The sequence below is a fragment of the Melanotaenia boesemani genome, chromosome 16 (assembly GCF_017639745.1).
Source record: "Melanotaenia boesemani isolate fMelBoe1 chromosome 16, fMelBoe1.pri, whole genome shotgun sequence".
NCBI lineage: Eukaryota > Metazoa > Chordata > Actinopteri > Atheriniformes > Melanotaeniidae > Melanotaenia > Melanotaenia boesemani.
Genome location: NC_055697.1, coordinates 25,772,813 through 25,790,603, shown reverse-complemented (window position 1 = coordinate 25,790,603; position 17,791 = coordinate 25,772,813). Strand labels below are relative to the sequence as shown.

Below are 17,791 nucleotides of genomic sequence, written 5' to 3'. Positions count from 1 at the left end.
TCACAGAAGGAAAAAAAAGGGGGGGGGATACAGCTTCTGTTTAGTACATTAACCACAACATACCAAAGGAGAAAACAATCCATCCAGGTACATTGAGGTTATGTGTCAGATATGTTTTCCTTTTACATTTATTGTCATATGAGGATAAAGTCTCTTTATATTTCTGGCAAGGCTTGACTTCGATCTTTTCTCCGCTTTCTCCTTTCTGCTTCTTGCATCGTTTTAACCCACTATTTAAAAGCCCTCAAGGGCAGTTAACTTTTAATTCACGTCACCTTTGAACTTTTCCAAAACGTCTGCCATAGATCCAGACCAAGTGTGAGCATGTGTGTGTATGTGTGTTGTTCTGGCTTTAGTCAAAGGGTGGGCTAGTGTGTTTCCTCGAGAACGTGAGAACTTTACAGACCTTCAAGGTCGGTCAGTAGCACTGGAGGAGATCAAGAGATCTAATGGCTTTCAAGTGTTACACAAAGTGGTCAATTCATTTTTAAACTGTAGAAGATTCTTAATGTTTTAGACTTTTACAAATAACTTGAGGAAAGAAAGTATTCAAAATTCTGTTCAGCAACATTTAAGGTGTTCTTCTCTGTAAGTGTTTGCTGTACAAACATCAAGTTGAGGCAAAATTTTACTTGAACTGTTTGTACCTCATCACCATTGTTTCTTCCATCTCGTCTTGTGCCCTTTGCCACCCCTCTTCCGTTGCTTTCCCTCCCCCTGAAGTCTCATATACTTTCATAGTTGGGAAACTATGAAACAGTTCAGTGTGTGGTTTCATTGTTTTACGTCGAAATGATTGATGGCTTCATGGTGAAGCTGTGTTTCACACTAGTTCTATTTTTCATTATCAGCTGTATGTGAGCACTGTGTGTATGTGTTTCTACGTCTATGTGTATGTGCACTAAGATGGCTACATGCCCAATGACTCAGATATGTGAAACCTTTCTTGGTTTGGTACACACTAATCAGTTTACAATGATCTGCAATTCCAGAGAGGGGGCTTACTCTCAGCTCTTAGGCACACACTAGATTCAAATTCAAACATGCTGCACACACACTTTTAAAAGGTCCACATCAATGACGTCATTGGCTGGGTGGGGTGTGGAGTTCCCCACCATTGCTGTAGAATTTATTGGAGAGTGAGTGGCAAGTTGACGTGGGATAGAATTAGGGAAAATATTGTCATGGGTCTGTGGTTAACTTGATAAAATGCATCTATGTAAATCTCAACAAGCGATAAGCCACGCTAACTTCTTGTTCTCACGACAAGCAAACAGATAACCGCCAAACTAGCCTCTTTATTGTTTAAAGCACCTCAAATTAAGTTTTTTCAGAATGTTTACCACGCCCTCAAGGAACTGAGTTTAGCATGGGCTCTGAGTGTGTAGCATGATTGTGTTCAAACAGTGATATATTAACTTTGCTAAGTGTGAAATCACATTAGCTTTAGCTGTTAGCATTATCCATTAGGCTGTGTTTGGCGATCCAGAGGATTGGTAGATATTTTCTGGCCAGAGTCAGCAGCTCGATACCTTTTACTTACAGCAACTGATGCAGCTTGCCCTAGATACATTTAGTGTGTGTGTGTGTGTGTGTGTGTGTGTGTGTGTGTGTGTGTGTGTGTGTGTGTGTGGTTGCATATGCAGTTGTGCTATTATTTGAAATTTGTCAGCCTCATGTCTCTTTTGTTAATGCAGAGTGTGTGCACATGCCTTTGTGTCTCTTTCCATGTGTGTACTCGATAGATGCCCAGGCTCTGCCGATGTGGTAATCAGTTTGCACGTTGGCTGAACTAATTTATCAATTCAGTTCCTCCCACTTGTATTCTCTCCCATGCGTGAACCCTCTCTCTTCCCCTTCTCTCTATCTCCTTCTCAGACAAAATCATATGTGTTTCCTATCTTTTATGCATGCCTTCTGCCTCTCTGACTTCTCTCTCCGGCTCCTCCTTTCTTCCATAACTCCCTCTCATTTTCATTTTTCTATAATGTACAGCTGTGTTGCCTTACATTTTTATGGCCTTGAACTATGATATCATAGCCATATTGGTGCACTTGTGCCGTTTCAAAGGCACTGTGAAGAGAGCTATGATTTATAGCTCTCTTCATCATTTATATCTTCATTATTTTACTTGTCCTATAACCTTGTGATTGAAGGGTTCTGCATAAAACACTATAAAGCTCAGGATGCATTATAGGCAGAAGATGCACGTCAAGTTGGGTGTGTTTACACTTGACCAGCTGACCCAAGGTGCCCTTGTGGTGGGGGACAGTCAAACACACAAACACAGGCATCTATGTGGACTTTTGTGTTTTCTATGGTGCGTATAGTTGTGTGTCCAGTGGAGTGAGGGAAATCATAGCTAGTGAACCAGGTGGTGAATGCAGACAGGCAATAACTCATGGTGGAAAAGTCGGACGGAGCTGAGGGCTGGGAGAGTATGTCTGAAAACCGTACCAGTGCACATATATTCTCGTTTTTCTCACTTTTCACGCTCATGTCCTTCTTTTTGTTCTTCTTGAAACATTTTTACAACTCACCTCTTTGCTGGCTTCCAACACATGTTCCTCTATGTGTGTTGCATATTTTATTCTGGATGTTTGCTGGCATTCTTCTCTCATTACTCCTTTCACTTCTCAGAGATGCTGCCTAGTGTTAGCAAAAGCAGGGGGAAGTGAACAGGGCTAAGGGTGCTGCTCACTTGTTTGTTACGACAGATTAAGTCATTGATTTGTAAAAGCGGTGCACTGATGGAGAAGGCCCTCTGCTGTTGCTGAAGATGAGGAGGGGGTGGGAGAAGGGGGGGTGAAGCAGAGGAGGGAAATGGAGGGAAACATTTGGTTGAGGAGAGAGAGGAGACTGAAAAGATCAGAGCTAATTGTGAAGAGGAGAGTTAAATGGAGGTGGGAGAAAACAGGAAGGAAAAAGGAGGCAGCCCAAAAAATAGTTAAGAGAGATGTTAAAAATAGAGCAGAGGGATGGAGGGGGCAGAGATGGGTGAGAAAGAAAGCAAAATATAGGGATGCAGAGAGGAAGGAGTGTGGGGTGTAGGTTTGCTCTGAATGACAGAGATGCTTGCAAAAGGCAGAGAAAGGAGGTACAGTGTGAAAACTTCATCTTTCAATAACGGTGGCTGCATCATCCTGTCTTATACTTGCTGCTTCAAAGAGCATAAGGGAGTAATTGTGAAATACCTTTACCTACTTTCAGCATTCCCCCAACTCCAGTTCTTTTCACCCCTCTAGGGGCCATCGGTGAGTTTCTAATTAAAACGTTGGGGGCAAAAGGGTAATTATGATAATAGCATAATAATATCGCCAGGGTTATTAGAATGTTCTCTGGTCCCCAAATTGCTTCCTCTGAGAGATCAAATTTCAGTGGCATTATGTAAAGTCAAATTTCCTTGAAAGTCAGGTGAAATGAAATGTATTCCCTTATGGTCTACTTGCAATCTGAGAATCTGATTCCCTCTTGTATGCCACGGACAGGAGTCTATAAAAAGCTTTTTAGTTTCCCACTGCAATGACATACCCAACTCTCTCTTCACCCACTTCCTAGCACAATTCAATCTGAATGGTTCATGTAACCAGGATATCTGTTTGTTTGCACTGTCATTTTGTTGCTTCGAACTCACCTGTAAAAGCATGTGGTTCCTCTGCAGACCTGTATAACGAGTTCCATGTATTGTAACTGGTTATAACAAGAGAACATTTGTTTTCAGGCTTAAAGATCACTGCTAAAATACTAGCTCTAAGCACTGTAGCTCTGAGCTTGCTGAGTGCTCTAAGGGGCATCCCACTGTTTTCTCTCAGCTTTCTGTGGTACCTGACTGGGATGAGGCTTTGTGGATTCCTCTTACTCCCATTTACACACCCCCTCATTCCCAGGCAGCCCTGAGGCAGCCCACCTCCAGCTGTGGCTGCTGTTCTCTGCACCGCTTGGTGCAAGTACCTATTGCTTTGGAGTGCCTCCCCTTGCTCAAATAGGCAGTAATTACGGGCTTAAAGAGGTTTAGTGGTCCAGCAAACTACATAATCACCCCTTGAATTAGCCCCAGCTCATCAGCCTCAGTCCAACGAGCAGCACTCACCAATAGCACTAGCTAGCACTCTGCACCCCCTTCCCTTTATTGCACAGGGGGAAGCACAGCGGCAGGTGTTGTGCAACATCCGGCCCCCCTTAATAAATTTAGCCTCCCCTGAGCTGGAATAGGGAGGCCTAATGAAGTGCGCCTTCACTCTTCGTGTAGGCAACCAGAAAGTGCACACACACCTCACATACAGCAGACAATAGAAGATGCTTTCCTTCAGTATCAACAGACCTCACCCTTTACATTCTGCATTAAACACAATATGGCACTTTGCTAAGACCTGAGACTTGGTCATGTCGATACTTGCTGAAAGCTTCAGTATACACATAGGTTTGAGACCCACCCAGCTGTAAAACTTGCTGATCATTGTTCACACCCTGTGGCACCGCAGCAACAACTAAGTCATGGCTGGTGCTCCATGTTATTCTATGTGCCATTACAGCGTGATGAATGATACTAATCATCAATTATCATATTGGAGAAGCTGGTAACATAGTACATTGTCTAATCCACTTTGTACCAGAGCTTTAATGACATACTTTTCACCCTTTGCCTCACCAGCTAACTAGATTTATCTCATTCCCACAGGCAAGAGTGCTGTGAGATTTCCCTAAATCAACAAAAGCTGTTTTTTTGAGAAGGAAAATGCTCATTAATGAATGAAAAACCCAAGAACATCTGTTTTTCCTCTTTTTTTCTTTATCTCCAGAAGAGATGGAGAGATTTGATGACAAAAAACAGTTTGAAAAGGGGGTTAGATCACAATTTCTGGTGCATATATCGAGGTTTTCCTCGAAAAAGAAGGGTAGTGAATTATTCATGCAGGCTTTGAGCTGGTTTACCATGGACCAACACCATAAAAGAGCCTGTTCCTGCCTTTTTTTTTTTCTTTTTGTTGCATTAAGAAGGGAACATTTATTTTTGCACAGACTTTACAGAGGACAGTCAGAAACTCTTCCTGTTGGTTCGTTTTGAGTCTCTCAAAAGATCTTTTTTTGCGCTGTTTTGTTATTTTGCATCAGAGCAGTCTGAATCAGAGGAAATTAGGTTAGGGGTGCTTTGTTTTTTTCTGTTGTTGTTTTGTTCACTCTCACTCCCTTTTCTTTTTTTTTCTTTAATCCCCCCTTTCTCTCAGAGCCAGTTTTGTTGCTGGTCTCTGCTCCCTAATGAAGTCAAAGGGATGTCAGTCGATGCCACCTACACAGAAAGGAATTTAAAATGGCGTTGCTCTCATAGCGCAGCATGAACACACAAGTGTGAAACTTCACTGAATAAGCAGAAAAATTGGAAAATTTGATGTTTGTTGAATGAGATACTACAGACTTGTGGCTTGGAACGCTTGTTTTAAAGTCTGCCCCGTGCTAAGGGTTTAGGAAATTTATTGTTAGCATAACAATGTGGTTGTCTTCCCAAGTATTTATGGTGATCTCATACATGTCGGACAGGAGCAGGCTGCATTTCCAATAAACAGTGTTTTTTCAAATGTGAAAATGTATGTATGTGTATGTAAAAGACAGTTTGGGATGATGCAGCCAAAAGGTCCCCGGATTAGCTGTCAGGCATTCCTGATGGGCAGCTTGGTTTCCATGGAGACTTGACCTGGGAACAGTGAAGGGGAATAGATCTTGCCATGTCAAAGCGGTTCACTTAAACCGGCACATGCATAATGTTGCAGGTGTTTAACCTGCTTGATGCTTCATGTTATTTGGGTTGACAGAGTCAGGACGAGAGTCGACAAATATAACCAGAAACAGAGTCTTTTTCAAAACAGAGGTGGGCACTAATGTAAAGTTGTTAACTGTGAATCATTGCATTTTCTCACATCTTTGTGCCTTTTGGCTACCCCTAACCATCTGCTAGTAAAGTAAGCTATCTCAAAACACCACTGACCCATGTCTGTTATCCACAGATTGTGCAGTGTCATGGCCTCTTTTTGAGGGACATCAGATGGCCTTGACAACATATGATTTTCTTCCCTCATATTCTTCCCTCCACCCTGTTTCATGGTTGTAGTTTTATGAAGCTAATGTGGCATGTCAAGCCTTTTTTAATGGGAGGTACAGAGGCATGGGAAGCGCAGCTTTAAATAGAAATGTATGCAACGATAACACCTAATGGCTAAGACGGGAATGCACAAGGTTGTAATTACACACATTGAGATGAAGTAGTTGGATTTCATTTAAAATGTGGGATGCAGGTTTTAAATATGAAATTATTTACACAAAGATATAATTTAGAAGCTCCCCCTCCTTAAAGAGAGATCATATTCATAGCTTTGCTAATGCTTATGGCAGCCAATGTCAAATTACAAGTTAAGAGATGGTTAATAGGAAAGAAAGCAGTTTTTGCTGACAGTGTAAGATGAAAAGGAGGAAGAAAGCAAATTAATAAAGACAATTTTGAAATAGCCCTCTTTCATAGTGAAGTGGACCAAAAAAAAAATAAAAAAAGAAGAAGAAAAAAAAAGATTTTCAAGATTGTACAGCTCAAATAAAGAATCGGGACCATGGTTTCTCAAACATAAATGCAAATGCAGGTCAGAAAATAAAAATGATAAAAGTACTGTTTATGTGGCTCTTGAGCCTGGTAACCCTGTAGAGATAGTCTTTGCAAAGAGGAATTTTTCTACTCTTACATCATCTTTATCAATTTAATACAGCTATATTAATTTGACTTTTTGTTTGAGGATTTCCATCCAGGGTCCTTGCAAAATAAGGTAAATTCAATTTTGGATTGAATTTACCTTCACTCCGATCTTAATATTCACATTCACACCATCTTAACATTATGGTGCTTTGGAATGATTTTATGATGGTTATTTTATTTTCTTTTAAAGAATAACATATTTCTAAGTAAATAATGAGATTACTGCTGTTTTTGTGGCATGTTTACGCTGACATGCTTCTACTGTCACGCGTATAATATTTTTTTCTTGGGTTAGGCTTAGGACAGGGGGAGTGATGTAGGGTTTCAAAGAATATTTATGCTCTTATCTCTGCTAAACCCTGGGGCTCCAGATTTCCATTTCCATATCTCCTCCCCTGCCTCCTCATTCCTTCTCCATCTCTGTCCCTCTACTATCTATCCCTCTCTAGTTCTTGTCTGAGAAGGTCCGAGAGGAAGATGGTCAGACAGGGAGGAGATGTTACAGCAGCTCTGTTACTCACCCACACACATCTGTGCGCACACACTAATACAAACAAACTGTATGACTACAAACAGCTGAACCTTTATGTATGCCTGACATGCTCTGCAGCTCAAATGAGACCAAGCAAACACACAAAAAGACTCATGACTGTGCACACATTTAGCTTGCATATTTGACTCTTAGAGAGATAATGTGCAACAGATGCACACACACACATACTTGTATTGATAAGACACACAGAAGAGAAAGAAGCAAACACACACTCCTCCTGGCATCCACATGCTCAAAGTCCTGTAGAGAGCTGCGAGGAGGGTGGACATTCTCATGAAAGGAGTTGTATATTTGGAGAAGACATATCATTAAGATAGGCTCGGGGAAGAGGGAAGGGAGGAAAGGATGCGCAGAAACTTTCCATCTGCTCTTTTAAAGAACATGTTATTGCTTTTCTCACTAAAGGCCTTTTCTCTCTCTCCAAACCCGCTGAACCACAGCCAAAGGCCGTTAAGACACCAGAATCACTCAGAGACAATATTAAAACTGGGCGACTTGTTGCTGAGCAAGAAACTAAATCACTGTGTTTTGACAGATAGGAGCTAATTTGGAGGTTTAGAAAAAGGAGGACAAAAACATTTTTGATGTTCCCAGCCAACTCTCTCATAGCTCTGCATTTTTTTTCCTTTCAAATATGAGAACTGGTGACAAAACTGATTTACTAAGTTAAAACACAGCTGCAAGTAGATGTCCTGCATCTGTATTATAATAATATAAAAAAATAATTATAATTAAAAACCACTTTACACTCATCAGTGTTATGTTGTTAAATAAATATTATTTAGTTAGTTTTATGGACTTTTAAACTTTTAGATCAACACAGTTGTACATGAAAGAAATGGGTCCATTAGTCTACAGTGCTACGTGAGGGTCAAAAATTGAGAAATTACCACGCTATGGGCTACAAAATGGAAACATTTGGAACATGCATATGTTTTGCATTTTGTGAAACGAGATCCTCATAATATTAGGAAAACAAAAATATTTAAATATACTCTCAGGTGTATTATTGAGGAATGCTTTCCATTTCTGCACCTGTGCATACTAATTAGCTGGAGGACAAAGTAAATATTTTTCTAATTGGATAGAAACCTCATTAATTCACCTGTACTTGCCATATTTCAAGTCAGAATGTCTTTGTGATATTTTGGCTGTTTTTACAATAATGTGCAGCCGAATGTGAAACCATCAGAAATGGTGATATTCAATAACTAAATATCACAAAACACCTAAAAGAAGGTGGGAGAGGCAAATCTTATTCAAGACATAGAGATATATCCTTCCAGTTGAAAGATTGTTGGTGTGATCCCAAACTTTTCCAGTCTACATGTCAAAATATCCTTGGTTAAAATACTGAAATTGACATTTCTCTCCTCCATATTCCTCACTTGCAAACTGTTTTGGCTTCAAGCAGCTGCTCAGTAAATGCAATATAGGAGATGGTGAATGTTGATGATACATCACAGATTATGATGTAAGAAAACCAAGTTTAAGTCACATCTGATTACACTTTGTCCAACAACATTTCACCCTATGACTTTTCATCAGTTGCAGTTGGACAAATAAAAGCATGGATAGAGCTTTGAATTAAAGGGGAAAAAAGAGAAAAAAAAACAAGAGTTAGGCTTAAAAATGTATAAATACATGGTAATAGGTTTGCATCCTGTCACCTGAACGCTCCCCTAACATGCAGTTTCTGTATTTTAATGGTGACCCTTATTCATCATGAACATGTGAGTAATCATACCTATAACACATTGTCTTCCAAGACTGATTAAGTAGTTTATTTGGATTACATATTGTAAGTAATATGACTTTTTTTTTGTTTTTTTTTACTCAACATCACTGAAATCACACTCATGCAGCAAAGTACATTTACGCCCCCAACAAAAAGATTGTCTATGTTTGACTACTTTTGTATATCTGTCTGTGTGCGCCTGGAAGCTTGTGTAGAAACAAGATGTATTTGTGCTGTACTGTGGCCCCTGGCATGTCTGAAACCCCCCCAATATCACGAGGCAGACACTCCTGCTTCCACAGATCCATGACATGTAGAATAGACTCATTCATCTTTTCATATTAAGTCATATTTCTTTGTAGAGATGGGAGAGTTTAAAGACAATTTCCTTTTTCACATGATTAGTAAAGATTAATATGTCAGCAGATAATTTATGTGGTTTACATGTGTAAACCAGAAACTCAGTGAAAGACTGCTTTCTTGACCTTTTCTACCATTTCTCTGTCTTGTGCTCTTGAAAAAAGTGATCTGCAACTTGATTTAATGGCTCCTTTGTTCATCTTCCACATCTCCACAAAATTTTATGTACTGAATCTTGTTACTTTTTTATGTAATCCTGCTGACGGACAGACAGGGAAACAGACAACTCCTTCTGAAAACAAACTTCTGCCTGGCAGATGCGTCACTACATCAGATGACACAAGGCCCTAAAGAATAATGTTTTCTCACTTTCAGCACACAAACAGACGGGCAAGTGGCACCCTATATTTTCTGCAGTTATATCAGTTCTGACATTATCTCATCGGTCTACAATATCCGAGATACCCGTACACACACGCACTTGAGACTGCACATGAATGTACGGACAGTTCACATGCATATGTCCATAAAGACGCACCCACAGAAAGGAGCACAAAAATGGTTGTTGAAAGAAGTGGACACAAATTTGGCCAGAGGCGACAATGCAATTATATCTTAGCCCATGAAATTAGCCTCCTTGTGTTTCCATTCCCCGCAACCAATCACATGGACAAGGGAATGTTGGGAAAAAAATTCTGCCTCCTCTCACGCTCTCTCTGCTGGGTTGTCCCAGCATTAAACACAATCCTGTTCATTATGCGCTGAAAAAACTGTAATGAAAAAATGAAAAAGCTGGCGCCGCACTGATTTTGCTTGTCTGATTAACTATCAAGGGTGTCGTCTTGTTAGACATATTGCAGTGGCCACATGTGTGGCGGCTATTGTTGGTCAAATATAAATCAGACAAGACAAGGCTTAACCTAAAATATGTATTTTCTTTTACATATATTTGTTTGAATATCAAAAAATCTATATATTTCTTTTTTTTTTTCTAAATACTACCAACCTCTTGATTATAAATGTCATCCTCTTTAGTTATTACATCTTCGCTCTTATGTAAATGTGTACACAACAATTTGAAGTTTATGTAGATCTCCATTTAGTGCTATCACTTCAACAATACATTGTCTCCCTTACTCCCCTTCTTCCTCCCTCCTCTTCTTCTTTTTTATATGGTGTCCAGCACAGTTCATGTCTTGTCTTGGTCATGAACAGCACTTTGTCCTGTATGAACAAGGCTCAGTGCATCTGTTATACCAACCACTCTAATATAAATCAACACATTGCCCAAGTTCTCATTTATCCAATTTATTCATTCTATATATTTAACCAAGTGCCTCAGCAAGTGGTTTTTAGTGAAAGAAAATGGGGTTTAAGTCAGTTTAGTTTGTCACTCCAATGACTTAACTCTTATTTATAATGCATGTATGTGTCATTTTTTTAATCCTTAAATAAATAAAAATTTAATATAAAAAATAAAAAATGAAAAAGTGACAGTTAAAATCAAAGTGACGAGGCTATATTTAAAACACTGAGAGCTAAATCAATATGAGATCATGGAAAATTATTTAAATTTGCCAGTCACACAGAGACATGAAAACTTTATCTATTGTTTAACCCTCGCTCTGGCAGATAGTTTGATATTTTAAAGTTTAAAGACTCAAAAACTAGATTAAACAACTCACTGAGGCTGTATTGTGCAGCTTTTTGGGAAATCCCCCTTCATATATTAAGCTGGCTGAAGAACTTTAAGTTGTGCAGTGAAACTGTGGAAATAATTTTACTGAAAAAGATCAACTTAGCCTCATCAGTGTACACGTTTCAATAAGAGTAAAAGCAACCATTGGGAATAAAGATGAGAGATTTTTCATTTGCTTGTCTGTATTCCATCGGGTTAATGCTACATATTCCCCACTCACTGATTACATATGCAGCGGGGTGAAAGGGGGGCCACAGACGCGAATATATTTGTGTAAGAGGCTGCCTAATTACCAGAGCTGGTTCTCCACTTCACTTAACTTTCTAATTGGCTTGCCTTTTTGGCTGCCATTAATTACAAGATTTCATATTCCATTAATGAATTGAGGAGGGGGGTGTATATTAATGTGCACACACTCACACATACTTACAGTATACATCCAGATATACTCACAAGCTTACTGACACCTACGCACCGACAATCATGTGCACACATCTCATTACAGCGTGAGGTTTTGTGTGTGTGACTGTATGGGCAACCTATGCCCTGCAACATCTCTTCCTCCGGTAAAGGCACATCAAGCCTTTTTCTCAGAAACAAGAAGCTTCATTAAACAATTTGTGGGAAGTCTTTTTTTAAATACATGTTGCCTTTCTCTTTTACAGCATCCCTACCCTTCAGAAGAACAGAAAAAACAGCTGGCACAAGACACGGGCCTCACCATCCTACAAGTGAACAACTGGTAAGTCATTTCAGAGTTTACATGCAGTCGATTTCAGGAGTTGGATTCCCCCAGGCTATCTCACTTCTTAATGATTGGAATTAATGCCTCCACTCTACTACCATTTTCATCTTTCTCACCCAGACACACACAACACTTACCAAATCTGTCTCAACTAGATCAATACATCTGAGAAGATGTGGCCTGGAGTGATTTTTCAAAACCAACTGCTTTACTCAGCCAAACATGAGCATCCATGTTAATTAACTAGTATTTGAAAATATCCAATAAACCATCCAACATGCACAACTTATGCAAAAATGATTACATGAAAAGTGGTAGCTTTGAGACTGATCACAGGGTTTCAGTTTGACTTACTTATTTTGGGGCTTTGCAGTTTTCTGAAGCATTACTGTGATTAAAATATGTTTTCATCTTTGGCTATACATCATGTTTCTTATTTCTTAGGGAAAAAAAAAAAACAAACAAAAAAAACAAAACATTTGCCCAAAGTTTATGCTATTCTAACTGGAGATGGTCAGCCATTGAGTTTTTTTTCTCATTGGAAGTAATCTGTTCACAAATGATGTCTGAAAAGTAAGCATAAACTGCTGATTATTTTTAGATCATTATTCTGTGGAAAATCTTTCACTAGGTTTCTGTGACCATGTATTATGAGTATTTAGTGCTTCTTCACAACACATTTAGCATTTGAAGTTATCCTCGTTAACAAGGAGCCTTGCTTAGAAGTGTGGAGTATGATTGCTAACCTGCCTTTGCAAATTACTGCTCTGTAAGTGCCAACAAGGCAGTTAATTGGGCACAAGTGTGACGGGCCGGGGCCATAAAATAAGGTTGCTAACTATCCATTTTAACCTTAGGTAACACTGTAAAAGGTAGAAAGGGGCCCTATGTCCTTGTGCGGCTTGTCTTATCAGAGAGATGGCTATCAGCACATGCTTAGTGTTATTAGCCATGTCTAATTAAAGGGGCTGAAGTCTGGGTAACTGAGGCAAGGCCCAGGCAGTGGGTGTTTGATCTACGCAGCCTTTAAAATAATCCTTGAAAGTATCGGTGAGTTCTTAGGTATGAGCATGAAAGTGTTGAGTGCAGAAAAGGCAAGGAGGTGTAGAGGAAGAGAGAGCTCTAAAGAGCCAGAGTGAAAAATAGATGAAGAAAAAGAGAGGAAGATAACGGCAGAGGGAGAGAAAGAGATGAGACTTGATAACTCCCCATTACCAGCAGTATAATGATGTTAACATTATTCTCAGCCATTGTTCAATCTGAGACCTCAGAGACAGACGGCTGTTAGATTAAGGTATGATGTATCAGTCTGTGGAGAATTCATATTATACCAGGCTAAAGCAGTGCACACATACACAGACACACACACAGACAAACACACTCAAACACTGCTTCCTGACCAGAGGGAATCCTGTAGAGGTTATCACATCACGTGACCCCTCTCTCTGAAATCCATGAGGGATCAATTCTTACAGCTGTGATAAAGCCAAACTGTGTCCGAGGGTGTGTGTTTGTGTGTGATGGAGCAAGTCAGACAGACAGTCACATGAACTGTAGCTTGGTCATTTAAGGCTGACTGTTTGTTATTTTTATTGGTAGGGGTATGGCAGCAAACCCTGAAGGTGTGTATGTGCGTGTTTGTGCAAGACCGCCACACACTGTGTAAATCGTAGGTGGCTAATCTTGGTTTGTGGAAGATGTTGTATGTGTTTGAGAGAGAGAGAGAGAGAGAGAGAGAGAGAAGAACCGGGGGTGGTTAATCTAAGGGGTATTAGTTGTTAAACCCTGCATGGTGGGATCCCACTGCCCCCTCACATCTCCTTGTATACAAGTGTGTGTGAGAGAATACGTGTGTGTGTGTGTGTGTGTGTGTGTGTGTGTGTGTGTGTGTGTTTGTGTGTGTGCACACTTGTCCACAGGCACATTTCCATGCATGGTTTGGCTGTTTGAGCAAGTGAGCTGTACGCTGTAGCATGGAAGGGTGATAGAGTAGGAAAACAATACAGGGAAAATGGGGCAACAGAGAGGTAAAGACAAAGAGAAAACGATGCGAAGTAGAAAAATAGATGTGGGGGAGAAAAAAATATGAAAAGATGATAAAGAGAAGTATAAGACAATCACAGAGAGCGGGAGAGAAAGATAGAAAGAGGTTATGTTAGGGGAACTGCCATTTCGCAGGCATGTTGTTGTGCTGGATGGGAAGCCCCGCCATTGGGTGTCTCCATAGCAACCCCTAGTGATGTTACCTCCTGACCCACTGATTTGGTGAAGTCAATTTCACTAGATGTGATTCTGTTTGTCAGTGGCTGTTGGAAAAAAAAAAAAAAAAAAAAACTCACAAACACACTTATGGACACATTTGTGCATGTCCCAACACACACACACACACACACACACACACACACACACCACACACACACACACACACACACACACACACACACACACACACACACACACACACACACACACACACACACATACTATATACAGATATTTAATCGTATGTGTGCACCATATCAGGTCTGTAACTGTGAATAAAACCAAAGAGGACTTCAGAGAGCATGAAAAACTTCACAGGAGTGTGTTCACACACACAGTAAGGCTGTCAAAAGGATGCAGATGAACTGTGGGTCATCCATGTTTGTTGTCCCAGGAGGGGAGGACTTAAAGCTGAAAAGTATGTACAACTGACAAATAAAACACAGCTCAGTCCTGTCACATGTTCCAGTACAGAACATTAGGAACACACAAAGTCCCTTCCACAAACACAATCCCTTTATTATCATGTGCTTTATCTCACATCATCATGCATTATCTGCTGGACACCCATACACTCTTCCTTGCTCTTTTTCTCACGCGCTATAGATGTGTTAACACACATGTCTGTGTGCATTATTGATGAGCGAGCACGTGGTGGGGCTCAGCAGATTAAATAAAAATGCTAAAGGCCGGCAAGGGGCGCAGATCACTCATGAATTATTGGCAGAAATACGCTCCACTAGGGAATCTCAATTTGAATGGAGAAAGCATGTGTGTGCTGTTTGTGTTTGTTTGAGCACGTGTGTTCATACAACAGAATCGTGTATAGAGAATGTAAACACGCACCTAAATGCATCTTACCACCTAATAGTAGCCTCTACAGTATACACACCCACAAACAAAGTCAAACCTTTTCTGGCAGGAACAGCACACAGAGTGTATGTGTTGTACAAGCTAACACACACTATGTTATGAATATGCTCATGTGTCACATACAAATATGCCAAATTTGTATTCCTTAAATTAGTTCTTATTAATTAATTATTATTTTTTTATTATTTTTGATATAAGAGATTAGCACAATCATGACTTACAGTATTTATTATCTACAATTATGTTCTAAAAAGCTTATTTTTTTCTTATTTTTTATTTACAAAACACTGAAGTCTCTCACTGCAGGAGTGCAAAATGTGTCATATTTGCAATAAATCTCTGAGGCACTTAGTTTCAGTACAGTTATGATAGTTTTAAATATAAGGAATTGCCCCAACAAATGTGCAACCGATCTCTTTTCATGCTGTATAAAGGAATACTTAAGGAGCAGGAATCTGTCTGGGCAAGACGGAGCTGGATTATACTGTCCAAACTGTTTTAACACAAGAAACGTCCTTTGCATTTTGCCTAAGGCAAATCTTTATATGTCCTTCAAATAAGAAAATGACCAGTTGGAAAGAAATCAGGCATCATCACTAACAAAATTCTACATGTATTTACATCTAATTTATTTATTTTTATATGTACATGACAAAAACCTTTATCTTGAATCAGACCTTTTAAAATTAATTTATTACCAATTTTCAGTTAAAATGATTTGTTTTTAAGCAAATAAAACCAACACTGACCAATCAGTAGGCAATAAAAAATCATTTTGTGATATAGACGAAATATAAATCAGCAAGGAGAGAATGCACACAGTGATTAGATTTATGTTTGCTGATAGACTCAGGTGTAGATCTGTCTGCATCCACAGTATCAAAGTGTTCTTGAACAACACAACCTTTTACCTGCTTACACAATTACACCACTCTGCAAACAGGCAGCAGCTAAAAGCTCCATGTGCAACATATAAAATGTCTCTCTCTGGATGCAGTCAGTATCTCTGCGCTAAGTTTTCCTAACGCTCCGGTGATGTAAAAATCGATAGCAAGGTCATCAGGTTTCCCTTGTTGGCTGCCCCTCCCCTTCCTGCCTGCAATTTAATAATACCCCTTTAAAGGCAGTGTTTAAGCCCCGCCAAGCAATTGTTTTGTCAATAAGACCTCCTTTTACGAACGTCTTAAAAGCCTGGACAGAGTGAGAGTCAGGGAGAGAGAAAGAGGGAGTATTTAAAAGGGCAGAGTGGACGGACGATGAAGCTTTTTTGGAAGGGGTGGTATGGCGCGTACATATATGCTGCTTATCAGGTTTCTGAAAGCAAGTCAAAAAACAGTAGCCAGATGGAGGTTTGAGAATGAAAAAAGAAATAACAAGCAGGAAGTGAGAGATAGGACATGACAACATAAGTTTGGAGATGTTTTTACACAGTCCCATACATGCAAGAGTCATGCTAAAAGAATTACACAAAATTAAGGGATGATAATAATTTGCTAATTCTTAACTTGCTTTGTTTGTTTGTTTATTACTAGTTGTTATATTATCAGCAGTGTTTCCATCCCCCATTTAGAAGATGTGAATTACAAGTGGTGAATGGAAAGGTATCAATGGGGAAAGTTTAAGTAAAAAAAAAAAAACTTTCATTAATATACCAGAAAAGTTTAAACCCTCATTTGAGATGTTTATTGCTTCCTAGAAAGAACACAGATTTGCAAATGACATCTGAATGGTAAAGTTAAAAATGACACCACTGACCAGCCGTTTCCGGTCTGAGCCTGGACATGGCTGGTCGACATCTTCCCAGATTGTATAATAACCCTGATATTCCCAAAGATGAAAATAATTCCTGGAGAAAAACGTTATCCTTTTTTATTTGGTGCATATCATAGTTTGTCTCTGGTTAGGATAACTACTTCTTGTACTGATTTACAACCTATAATCTATACCACAACCAGTTGGAAACATTAGATTTTTTCTTTTTCCAAAGATTGCTTCAAATACGCGTCACTAATAAATAGAAATCCTTTCTTTCCTGTCATGGCAAAGCTGTAAAGCAGCTTAAAATATTGTAACAGAAAACAAGAAAAGTGCAAGCTGTTTCTCTACATATTATTATTGTTTTCAAAAACTTCCAATAGAAGATGGTAACTTCTATTGAGACCTGGTTTGGAGTGTTGATGTGGAATGTCAAGTGGTTGCTTATTGGAAACAAACTCTTGAAGAGTTTTGATCATGTCTGGCAGATATCCATCAAATATTCCCATTTAATAGAAATTGTAGCCCTAACTGTTAGGCCCAAGCTAAACAAAACTTAAATGGTTAATCATTAGGAAGAGAGAGACAAACAGGTAGAGTGAGATAAGTTGTGTAGTTCAGTATGTTGACAGGTTAGACAGAGAAATGCTGGAACTTGTTCACAGAAAGTCCTCCAAGGTGTGTGTGTGTTTTGGAATTAACATCAAGTTACAGCCCATGCCCTGAAGCCTGTTTCATACACTGCAGCTTTGTCAGGTTTCTTCAGTCTGAAACTCTCTGACATTACAAGAGATTACCAAGCACACACACCGATGACCTCACCCTCAGATTGCAACATAGACGTAAAATGTAAGAATAATTTTAAAAACAATGTTTTCCTCCTCCAGTTTGGAGTCTGTTGCTAACAATAGCCTTTTACAGGAATCTTTAGCCTGTGCAGACACAACCTGCTCTTTACTGTATTATGTCAACAGATATCTGTGTGTTTGTGTGCCAGTGCATTGGTGTCAATGTGCAAGCACACACAGTGCACCAAATGCCATCTCTCCTCCCCCTTTCCTCCCTCTTTC

General features: G+C 39.5%; 1 protein-coding gene across 1 annotated transcript in view; it reads left to right on the top strand.

The window, feature by feature from the left end:
- meis1b (Meis homeobox 1 b) overlaps positions 1-17,791 on the top strand; it is a 77,922-nt gene that overhangs the window by 43,569 nt on the left and 16,562 nt on the right. Inside the window, exon 9 of the mRNA XM_042009939.1 lies at positions 11,752-11,828. Within this exon, the coding sequence (XP_041865873.1) occupies positions 11,752-11,828 (77 nt within the window). The remainder of the gene's footprint in view (positions 1-11,751; positions 11,829-17,791) is intronic.